The 12,867-nt window shown below is 39.8% G+C and overlaps 1 protein-coding gene across 5 annotated transcripts in view; it reads right to left on the bottom strand.

Annotated features, from left to right (window-relative positions):
- Positions 1–12,867, bottom strand: part of negr1 (neuronal growth regulator 1) — a 134,790-nt gene that overhangs the window by 70,480 nt on the left and 51,443 nt on the right. For 3 of the 5 annotated variants that reach the window (XM_029429313.1, XM_029429310.1, XM_029429315.1), the window contains exons 3-4: positions 729–854; positions 322–336 (exon numbers count right to left, since the gene is read on the bottom strand). In XM_029429313.1, the coding sequence (XP_029285173.1) occupies positions 322–336; positions 729–854 (141 nt within the window). The remainder of the gene's footprint in view (positions 1–321; positions 337–728; positions 855–12,867) is intronic. The other 2 variants (XM_029429314.1, XM_029429312.1) reach the window with 1 other exon arrangement.

Consider the following 12,867-nt stretch of genomic DNA (forward strand, 5'->3'; position numbering starts at 1 on the left):
AGAAACATATCAACTTGTTGTTTGAACTATGAGCAATAAAATGCAACACATCTTTGTAGCGTCCCTGTTGTTTCCACATTATGACTTAAAGCTCATGAACTCACCGAAGGCAAAATAACGACTTCCCAATAATGGGACCGTCTGAGGAGCATGTGAATGCACCATTGGCCTTGGCGGACCGTCTGCGCTTTCTGAGTGCTATTCTAGTTTATTGTTATTTAATTGTAAATCAAGATATACACATCTCCACAAGTTAAGCTGAGGTTGAGTGGGCATAAATGCAATTTTTAGATGTGTAAAGAAGTAATTCTCTCATCTTACCTTGTATCTCTCCAGCTGTTAAGAGATAAGGCATGTCGGTTGGTTAGTGGGTGGAAACTATTTCTTGAACTGATTCACAGAAAAACAACATATTTGCGATTGCTTCTGGCCTAAGATGGCATTATTATTGCAGCAGCTCAATATGGACTCAGGTCTCCATGATACTGTATGTTTACTTGAATATATTATTACATATATCCATTCCCTCTCCCTCCTTTAGTCATGAATACATCCAACCTCATCCCTTCCCCCTTCCATCTCTTGATCTGCAACATGACTCTCTCGTCCTCAGTCTATCACCTATTGATCTTGTCCATGTCTCATTTCCTCTAACAATTCATCCGTCCATCCATTTATCCACTTGCCCATTTATTAGCATAGGTATGTGAGAGGTGAAGTGAACTCACCTAATGGGGTTATGTGTCTCCAGGAAATGCTCGGCTCAGGTTTCCCACTGGCTGTACAGATGAGCGACACATTGCTGCCCTCGTTTACCGTGATGTCAGAGGAAATGTCATATATCTTGGGAGGAACTGGAAAAAAAGGAAGGAAAATAAAATACAGAAACAAGATTAGCATTTCAAATCTGCAACCTCTGGCTCATCCACCAACATGATCTTTATGTCATATATTACATTAGAGAGTAAAAAGGTGGAAATCGATAAAGGTGAGAACAGTTTGGAACAAGAAGATACATTTTTACGCTATACTTAAATGATCATCACTTGGGTTAAAACCACTTATATTCATACTGCATGATTCAGTTTGACATTGTCATCTTGTTAAATGTTTTCTATATGAGGGAGGATTTGATTTTCCCCTTGTCAAACACGGAAAATAATAGGCAATTCTAGGGACTTAGAATGCCATACTGGATAATAAAAATAAAAAAACTAAAGAAATAATTGTAATAATGATTTCCTTTTCAGCAGACGGACAGTAACATGCTGGTTAGCCTCCAATTTCTCATGCTACTATAGTTTTCTCACGTAACTTGATATTTATCATAATAATATGAGGAAAATAGAACGTTTTGGGAATAAGCAGTACTCTATTGGTTGCTAACATGTTGCCAGCAAATGTTAGCCAGGCAATAAAGAGAGGCCTGTGTGCAGTAGTCTGTGTCTGCTCACTGTGCGTAATATACTCAACTTTCTTTTAAAACAATGAGATCATTATGGTCATCATTCATTTGTTTGTATTTCATAGTTAGACACGGTTAATCATGAGCAGTGATTAAGCTGTTGACTGTAACTATGTTTAATATTTCCTGACAGAGCTTGGCAGTCAGTTAGTCCCACCCACAAATCCTTTGATTGGCTCAGTCCTTTCTGAAACATTTATTCACAAGAACAAAAAGCAGACCTTTTTGAATCACTCAACAAAAAAAAAAAGAAGAGACGTGGGCAGTGATTCATAGGTCTGGCACCAGGCTATACTTAAGGTGGTTTGGAAGCTGTGCTTTATAAAAAGTGAAGTTCTTTTTTTTTATTGATGGCAGCTCATCAACAGTCTTTGCTGGACATCACTTACAATCATAATAGACAAGTTTATGTGCACTTAAAAGCTTCGGTATTTAGGATGATCAAAACACATGCAGCCACCCACAAAGGCATTTAAACACAACCAACTGAGCACACATCAAGACGCACACACACACACACACACACACACACACACACACACACACACACACACACACACACACACACACACACACACACACACACACACACACACACACACACACACACACACACACACACACACACACACACAGGCTTATGAGGCACTATTTTAATCTGCAAGATTTGAATCTCTAAGGGAGCTTTTCTGCAGTGGACTGTGCTGTACAGTAATGGCTTCTCAGTCGTCTGGGGCTTCAAACTATTCTGCCCTCTGATCTCTCCTGATGCCTGCTAAAAAACTAACAAAAGAAAAGTTGATTCAACAATTTCCTGAGTTCCTCTTTAGACCCAGCAACACCTTTTGTAGTCACGTGGTCTCTTTTGTCATTGAGCTCTGTCCAGTTTAGCTGCAGTCACCCTCCTTTTCACTCCATATGAGCAACAATACAGAGGATGTGGGCAAGAACATACCATATGAATAATGTAAATATCCACCATATGTTTTACACTGATTTAGATGTACTTTACTGCTCTTGTCTTCCTCATATATTGTATTATGGAGTAAAATAAAAATAAAAAGTTAACCAATTAACATTTTAACTGTACTAATAATAATGCTCTGTGGTCTGGACCCACTACTTCCCATCAACATTAAGCCCACACATTCTGAATGCATTGACTGTATGAGCACTAATTGTATATTAAGAGCAAATATCCTACTGCCAAATACAGGATGGTGCATCATTAAAAGCATCAAGACTGATATAACTGGAACCTCTATGATGCATGGGGGCAGGGAAAACCCATCTATGACCACCCTGGCCTGTATTGACCCAGTCGCACACAGGCCCTCAAAGATATGCGGGTCTGCTCCGGAGAACATTCTCATCACTGGTGTTTTCTGTGTTGCGGGGGGAAAGGCGTCATTTTGATCCACAGATCTCAATCTAAATGAGATGAAAGTGGCGAACCTTGAGTGGGAGGACCGGAGGCGATGTTGAATCGAGGTTATTGCTTGTCAGACTCCTGTGTTTACTTGCTGTAGGACCCCACTGTTGACACATCTCCTCAGTGTCTGATAGCACAAAATTGAAAATGTTGGGGTTGTCTACTGATCCTATCTCTCCCTGGCAGGGACTGAGAGCTTTTCTAAGGTTCGGATGAAGAGCCCTCAGTTTTACTGTATAACACTGTTTGCTCCAGCAGAAAATAACAAAAAAGTCATGGAAAGAGAATAAAAGATCAATAGAAATTAGTCAAACTTTAGACAAATGGGAATATCTTTGAAGAACAGAACAGCAATGTGTTCACCAGACATGAACAACTATGCTTTTGTTTCATGTCTTTAAAAGCTATTGTCGTTAGACACCAACAAACACTACAGACCTGGGGGCAACCAAAACTGCTTTAGGTAAGAAGCAAGTTTTTCAGATATTTAGTTTATGCATCTTTATTTGAGGCACCACAAAACATATTTCTAAGTTTGAATTATTGGCAAGTTTACGAAATTCCAAAAACAGAACAAAAATAATTGCAGGTTAACTACTTTTTGATAAAAGAAATGACCACAATATAAGCTCTTGCAGTTAGGCTGTCAGGTATGGTGCACAATGCTGACGATTCCCAAGTGTTCCTTATCTTATTGTACTGCTCACTGTTCAGTAAGCATTTATTTTGTATGTGGGGAATAGTGAACGAGTGATAGAGCGACTTCGGACACATCTACTGCATAAACAAAATATGATTCAGCCATCTGTTGTCCCTCATTAAATAAAAACAAAAAACATCCTAAACAAGATCTTATATAAGTGAGAGACTCGTTGCTAGGTTACAGTGCTGAGACATTGCAATTGCATTGTTGCTGCGGGGCCATAGGATGAACACATGATATTGAGAGCTAAAAGGGGTTTCCATTTGGCAAATAGAAACTTAAACGTATTTGAAATTCCAAACCCGCTAATGAGAAAATCAAGTTACTGTGGCCGAGTGGCTGCCGAAAGGAAAGTGTTCCGTTTACGTCTACTTTCCAGTGTTGGCTCTTAATGGTGAAAATTATTATTGGGTAATTGCACACTGAGTTATAATTGTTGATGTCACACACTAATTGTATAAATGAATGGGTGTAAGTGTACATACTATCAACATCTGCAATGTTAAAAGTTAACAGCAGCAGAAAAAACACCTTGTAGTGAAGACAATGCCAGTGAATGGGGTTTGAGGTAGCTCTACCATCATCTTACATGACAGCATTCAAGCTTTTTAACACCAGTGTGATGCAGAAACTCAGCGGCAATATGGGACAAATTTGCATACAGAATTACAGTATCCAACCTTTGGTCACACCAGCTCGTTGATTTGTGCTTTTTTCCCCATTGCATTTCACATGGAAATAGAGAAAAGGCACCTGGATTTGATGAAAGGAACAGAGTCTACAAATAGTGTCAACAATGACAATGTTCCTCTTTTTAGCTGAAATGATATCATGGATTTATTTAAGCATAATGAATGGCAGCGCAATTCCTCAGAAAAGCAGCAAAGTAATACCTACCTTACCTTGGCATACTACAGTATAATACACTTGAAGTGGGATAAGTACTAAAGACTCAAAATGTGTTTCTGCTAAGTGTTTAAGTCAATCAGCTTTTACCTCAATGTATCAAGGATTTTTGCCGTACAAAAGCGCTGCGATGCTGTTACACTGACACCTAGTTAAGCGAAGGATCCAAAGCTAGAGACGAGTAACAATATGCTGAAAACCTTAGTTAAAAAAATATCTGAGTATTGATTTATTTAAAAACTTTCTTAAAGGAATAGCTCCACATCCAGGGAGATATGTTCATTCACTATCTGGCAGAGATTCAGATGAGAAGATTAATACCAGGGTGAGACAGCTAGCATGGTCTGTCCATCGGTTACAAAATCTGCCTCTTAAACTCATTAATTAACGCGTTATAACTCACCATACGATGACTAAAAATGACAATTCATCGCTTTACGAGGGATTATATGTTGGGCTATTTCTTGGTTCTGAACAGTTGCTAGGCAACCAGCGAAGACTCCAGTAAATTAAATTACTAGAAATTGTCTGGCACATAACCTACGTATTGTCGGTTTTACACCTTTTGTACGGACTCTACAAGTGAAATATAACATGGTAATTGGTGATTTTTACAGGTGTTGGTAGACACAGTTTGTGACATGCTAGCGATTTTTCCTTGTTTCCAGCCTTTGTGACAAGCTAAGCTAAACTCACTGTAGTTTCATATTTAATGGACAGATATGGGAGTGGTATATATCTTCTCACCTAACTCTCTGCCAGATAGCAAAATAAACACATTTCCCAAAATGTCAAGCTTTTCTTTAAAAAATGTCCTTAGTCCAGACATTCCTTTATATCAGGTTGTGTTTTGACAAACTCCTCTGGTTATTGTTGTGCTGTGACTAAAAGCGACCCCTTGGTTACAGTGTGTTAGAGAAAGATTTTGATCATGTCTGAGGTGCAATATATTTACATGGATGTTCGTCCCTGCTGTAAAAAGCCTTTTAGACATTGTTACGAGAATCCTCGCTTGCCAATTTCTTGGTTACCACATTATCTTGAAAGCCTGCAAAGTCCATTACCATCCTATCTTCCTAGGGTGCATCTCTCTGAGTGCCCTATATTATCCTTTGTACACCTCTTCCACCTTCTCCACCTCTTGAAACACCACAGTCGTGACTGTGCTGCTCCTTGAACAACAGAGCATTATAACTCATCCCTCAATACCTACACATAGTTTGTTGTTTTCTTTAGGTGCTAATTCAGTAACAACGCTATGATTGTCATGTTTGCCCATTCCTCTCTAATTTCTCCTTCTCCAGCTCCGCGGGAGGTGCTGAGAGTGAGCTGCCACAGCTGATCTGGGCCGGCATCATCTCCCTCCTGGCAGACGCCTCGGGTGAATAAATAAGGCTCTAATGACGCCACCTTGAATTACGGAAATGCTTACAGCTGCACTATTAAAATGCAGTGGTTTTAGAGCGACAAAGTGGGATGCACACAACTGGGCTCTTTTATGAACTGTGACAGGTCTCTCCAGGATGACTTCTGCTACCAAATTGCAGGACCCCATTACTGGCTAAACCTACTGCCATCCAGCTTTCCAATTAGAGCACAGAGGGGAAGCCTGGCCACTTGTTGTAATGGATGGCAGTATTGGCGGTAGGGAGGTAAAGTTAGGGAGAGCTGAGAGGGAAGGAGAGATGGAGAGATAGAATGAGAGAAATTCCTGCTTCATTTTCTGTAACTCAAATCCTTCATTTGTCCACCATCATCCTACGCACGCCGCGGAAATGGTGGAAATGGAAAAGGTGCAGTCAAGGTGCCCCAAGCATATTTCTTGTCCAAACACAATACGATGTAATGGTCTCATTAAAATGCAGCTGCTTACTGATCTGAGGACTGATCATCCTTAATCAACGACATGCAGCACTTTGAAATTGGATTAGGAGCAGATTTGAGTTTTCCTTTTCAGTTTTGCTTGATACAGTGAATAAATCCTGAGGTGATCTTTCAAAAGCTCCTCGCAATTCCAAACTTACCAAGTCCAAAGCTTCCGCAAACCGCAGATTGTTTGAGATAACATTGATAAGGAAGGATCATAATATACCTGTAAAATATATGTGTATTTGTAGGACGTAATATAAACCTCAGTAATGAGACATTTCGCACACAGCTATTCCTAAAGGTTTTCAATTCCCTTTCCTCACTGGAGGCAGCAAGAAAGCACCAACTTCCAGCCTGTTAATGAGGTGTCAGACACGGAAGCTAAACATAAACAGTGACAGATTATATTACTCAAAGGGATTACTTCCATTTGCAGTGTCATAAAGCAGGGACAGATAATTTGTACTACTTAACTTTGGAAAAAGTTCATCCAAGTAGAAAGAAAAATCTGTCAATATTGGCACGGTTTTCATCACTTCACTTCACATGACAAAAACAACCAACGTTAGTGGCTGGAAAAACCTTGGCCTTCCAATTAAGCAATTTTTAGTGTAAAAATGGCTGACATAATCGTTTTATAGCCAGTTGACTTACTCTATATGTATTGTACACAAATATGTGTAATTCTGAAGATAAAAGTTGGATAGACAGCAGGGTGTGTCCAAGTATGAGCATGGGCTCATGCTCAAGTGCCTGCAGTTCCTGCATTAAAACAAATGACATACAGTACTTGACTTTCAGCCCATAAACTTTGAAAGTCACTTTAGCTTTACCTCCAATATTGCCTGCTGCTCTCTCATACCATTACTAAACATATCAATCTCTATCATTTTCGACAGAAAAACACACACAACCATACGCCAATAATAAAAAGCAATAAAAATGTTCCAAAAAAAAGGGATGTTTTCTTTTTCTTTCCATTTATTTGAGCCCAGCAGCAATAGAGGAGGTGGACTAAGTGCTGGAATGGGAGGGCCAAGACATAAAACCTCATTAGCCCTTATTGCTTGTCTGGTTTTGGCATCTCTTCATATTCTACGATCTCCTTGTGGCAAAGATGTTAGGTAGGTTAAGAATTGAGATGTGAGGAGTTGTAGCAGAGAGCAAACGGCTGAAGACACAAATAGATTCCCAGCAAGTGCACATTAGTTGATGGACATTATTCCATAATGGTATCATTACATATGATGAATCCAGTGATTTACCCTGTTAATATACTACAGGAATTTGCCTGAGGGTCCAATGATAGTGTGCTTTAGTGTAGGAGCAGTACAGTATAATGATATACTGTATATCAGATTTAACTTCAACAGAACAGAGATTTGTGTTTTTGATATTAACATTTGTCTAATATAGCGCAAGTGCAAATTGTTGTCTTTAACATGGGATTCCTCTGTCGTAGCTTTTATCGTGTAGGTGTGACCCAGTTGCTATTTTTGTAGCTGCGTCTCCCTAAGCCCATACACCTCACTGTATCACTGTAAATGCACCTGGCATAAATTCTTACAGTAAAATATTTCCCCATTACTTCAGTTGTAACCCTGAAGTCTTCTTTTGCTCTCGGTTTATACCAGTGGCCCACTTTTGTTTGCCTCAAGCCAGCATTCCTGTCTCTGACTGAAACAGAAATGACCCCAATACTGTTGTAACAATATTATACTGGTGAGGTGTTGATAGCTTTAGAGAAAGAAAAAACATTGGCCATTTTGAAACCAAGAGCCTCCAAGATGTCCTCCGCAATGTACATACATCATTTTCACCATGTCCAAGTTCTTGGTTATCTGTTGGAACAGTCTCTGCAGTTTCATCGATGTATGTGTACTGCATGTATTGGTCATAATAATTGTCGCTATGTAATTATATTGAAGCAATATGTGATTCGGCAGAGTGCCGAAGACAATAACAGATGTGCTAATATTCAGTACAACGGCACATTAATAAGAGACAATAGGTTAGGATTTGTTTGTTCATTGAATCATTGTTTGGTTCCGCCAACACAAATGGTTCCGCAACTGGACTGGGACTGGACTGTTGCCGAGCAACACATAAACTATTTCTTACACACCAGGATTAGATGTTCTTTATGCATTTCTGGCTTGCTACTTAAAGTTAGTAAATTGTAGTTTAGTTAACAGCTTGATCAGACACTACGGCAGTGGTGATTAATGTCCATGATCGGCTAGCTGGAGGCTCGTATATATAATTTTAATCCAGAAGTCCAAGGTAGCTGCTGATTCCCCTTTAGTTGTCCGGATGGATCCATAAAACTGCCTCAAAACTGTATTTAGCTCAGTCTTCTTAATGGACTGAAGTCTGAAAGCAGTTAAAGCCCAGGTTGTTTACCTTACATTGTTAGCTCTATTTCTGCTCTTCTCTAATTTGTCTAAGCCGGCTGATGTGATATGAGTCCACCTGGAGGTTTGTACTAAAGTATTCCTTTCTTCCCTTCTCCCTCCACTGACGGCCATTCATAATGTAACTCAAATGTTATTTGTTGAAATACGTTTATCTTTGCAGTGCAAAGTTTGTTACAATCTAAGAAAGGGAACAACGTTAATGTAATTAACAGTTATTGGAACGCCTGTAAAGCGGAGTGATACCTAGTTAAAAGTCCCAGTGCTGTTGTACTCTTGTATCAGCACTCATTAAATGCCTCTTGTCCAATTAAATTACTTGGTCCAAACTAACTGTTAATGTATGATGGCAGATAGTGGATTGATCAGGCTGAACGATAAAACATTCAAATGTTTCACTATTGAAAATGCTGGAAAAAAAAGTTTAGCTCCTCGCAAAAATCCAGGGTGACTATGAAGACCATTTCTGTTCAACTTGTAATTAATCATTAGTTTATGATAATATTGCTGTCATGACCTAATGGGGCAAAAATAACTTGCTTCCGCAAATGTCACATCCAATACATATGATGAGTAATTGCCAATGAAGTTAACGATGCAGAAATCATGATTACAGAGAGCTTGTTACCAATTTCATGCACTTCTGGGGAATTCATGAATTAGGGGAAATCAATTGATGAAAATGAACTTTTCGAAATACCTTGTGAGAGGCAATTAATCTTCAATGGGAGAGTTGCGCTGGCCATGTAATTCAAAGATAAGCTATCACGCACTTATTGAAATAGTTTCTAATTTATTCATGCTAATCAGCGTCTTTCAGCCTAAGCATCTTGCTTATGATAAACAAAATGCCTCAGCATGGGCCACGCCACTTTCGCTTTCAAGGATGATCACTGGTTTTTCAATTAGCTGCGTGGCTACAAAGTGTCTTTGATAGGCGCAGCCACGCACAAGGCTCATTTCAAATAGTTTATTGTCGAAATGAAACACTGAGCCTGTCAGAGGGCAAGCTGCTCTCCAACAACGAAATATCAGTCTGTGACCAAACGACCGTTGCCATGGGTGATCCTCTGTGCATCTCAGCTCTCGGCCCATGTGTGTTTCCAAGTGTGTGTGTGAAATGGATGATCTGATGGGAGGGCACGGAGCTCTGTCTCCATCTGTCACCGAGCCTTGATGCAGCGCTAAATGTCAAAGTTCAAACTTTAGAACCTGGGTCATGATTAATGGGGAGAGAGCAGTTGGCAGCAAACAGACGCACATCCAGTCAAAGGGAAGGAGCTCAGCGGGCGGGCGGATCCCTTCTTTACTGGCTCTTTGCTCATCGGTTTGTCATACTCCAACTGTGTGATGAGTCAAGACAGACAAAAGGCTTTTAAGTGCCACTGTTTTTGCAGTCATTATTCATCAACATTTAGGGGCCAAATTCAAGATTCAAAAAACAATGTGGATAGTCCAACCCCATGAGATGAAGGGCATTTTTATCCACAGTACAACCACTTGATGTATACGATGATAATCTGCCTTTTCAGACATGCAGTTTAATTAAAACTCCCCAGTTGCTCATGGGAAACAAATTCTCAGAGAAACTGTCAACCGTCATCCTTCTCAAAGTACCCATGATAGTTATGAAGAGAGTCTTTTGAAATATCCGAGTTTGGGCTTCCTCAAGGACTTATCTTCATCGGAGCAATGTGCAATGCCCTGTCTTTTATTTTTAATCAATTTCAAATGACATAAAGCCATTATGTAGTGGGAGGAGGATTCGAACACATTCGTGCATTTGTTTGTCAAACACTCCCTTCCTCTTTTTATCCTTCCTGACTGATTTCTCTCATTGGTGAGTAATATTAGGCATGATACATTGCACTGGCAAAGTCAAGGTCCAAGTGCTAAAGAGGATTAGTGATTATTCTCAGAGGGTGTGTGTGTGTGTGTGTGTGTGTGTGTGTGTGTGTGTGTGTGTGTGTGTGTGTGTGTGTGTGTGCATACAGTATGTGTATTGTTGTTTGCGTGTGTCAGCTGCCACATTCTCCAATGGTCCTCGGTATCGACTGCTTTCCTTCACGATCCGCCCCGTGGGGCTGGTAGGAGAAGATTTGAACTAAACAACACGTATGTGATTCGTACCCACTGAGGGCTTTGGAAAGGCCAAAGTCATGACTATTCAATAAATTGCTCATTAATAAAAACCCTGTGCTTGTACTTTGCAGAATACAGATGTCAGTTCTTGCTGTTTGTTTGCCGTGTTACTCTAGAGCACTGATTGTTCAAATAATGATGTTTATAGAGAACATCAGCGATCACTGTAAATAAGAAAGTGTTTCTCATTACATGTCTTTTGATAGTACTCTGCCGCTATAAATAAAGCTGACCACTGGATTCCCGAGCAAAGCGGGAGGACTTCTGCAACTTGACCCTAATACAGCTACAAGTCAAGGAAGCAGACTGATAGAGGAAATCTCTCATTGCACTTTAATTGCACTTTGGGCAACAGATGAAATTCAGGGATGAGACAGGCGGGCGGCACCCCACTGCTGGTGGTCAGTCCGCATTTAGGGTGATGTATGCAACAGTGCCGTAGGGCCAGGGAGCACAGCCTGTGATATTTATCTGCCCAATTAAGGCCAGTGTATCCCTGAAGTGCCTGCCAATGCGTCATCTCCAGCGAATCCGTTTCACAGCTTTCCCGCTATCGATGAAGGTTGTATTGTATGATGAACACTATGACCTAACACCACTGGTGGATGGAAACTCTGCATTTAGACTGTTCTCACAATTCAATTTGATTGTCCGGCGTTTCCAGAGTGGCGTGCATGTCTGGAATTTATGAAAAGTAAATAGTTTATTACATTTTCTCTACATAATACACTGCCATTTACAAATGAAGGACTAGAACAAGCTTACGTTCATGTCCACTTAATTTTAAGGATAGGCATCTTGCATGGCACTGGAACAGAATATGAATAAAATAAAAGCTGCAAATAATCATTATTTTGATTATTAGTTCATCTTTAATTGATTAATTGCTTGAAAAAAAAAAATGCCAGATAATTGTGAAAAATGTCCATTGCAGTTTCTCAGTCTGACTTTTGTGTGGCCAACAGTCCAAAACCCAAAAATATTTACTTTATCTTTGTAGATGTATTTTTAACCAGCAAATATTAACATTTGGAACGAGAACGGAGGCTGGAACCATTGACCTTGTTGGCATTTCAGCTTAAAATGACTTAAACAATGAATTGATTATCAAAACTATCATCACAATTGAAAAACTCCACACCGTTACAACATGCTGTGTTTCACTAAATATGTACTACTATCATCAACAGTCAGTGACAACTGAAATGAATTTGTCCTGCCCAAATAATACAATATTATCCACAAGTACAGGCATGTAGATAATACTTTGGAAAAGGAAGCATAATTGAAGTGGGACAGCATCCAAGAATATACTCGGGGAGTGATTCTACGTTCCCTGTTTTGGAACAACCCCATTATTATAATCTGAAGCTCATTTTGATGTACAATTGTAAACATGCAATTCAAAGTAAAAATGAGTACAAAAACATCAACCTGCTATTCACTGTGAGTAAAGCAGGTCCAAAATCATCATGCAGAGCGCAATCAAGCGTTACATAATGGATCACTCTGAATTTGAGATGAATAACATTATTAGGTGAAAGAAAATGTGTGCTATAAATGTGCAGCAGTGACAGTGCGACAGTCTACTATTATGTTAAGCTGTGCTACCTATAACGCCTATTCCAAGTTCCCAAATAAAAATGGCTAAGTTACTCTCCACTTGTGTTGTATCTATTCCCTCTCTAGAGAAGAGAGACGTGAGAGCTGAGTGGCTGACCTTTGTCCTTACTCATTTTAATTAACCATGGCTAATATCAGCCATTTCCGTGATGAGGACTCACATTAGTGGGAGTGCACAAACACACAATCACCTACCCACACGTGCATGAAGAAGCACATGCACACACATTAGAGAGGACAGAGATTTACAGGGGCGAAGATAGGGATACACAAACACACACACTCACACACACACACACACGCGCGCACACGT

Source organism: Cottoperca gobio, chromosome 4, assembly GCF_900634415.1.
Source record: "Cottoperca gobio chromosome 4, fCotGob3.1, whole genome shotgun sequence".
Lineage (NCBI taxonomy): Eukaryota > Metazoa > Chordata > Actinopteri > Perciformes > Bovichtidae > Cottoperca > Cottoperca gobio.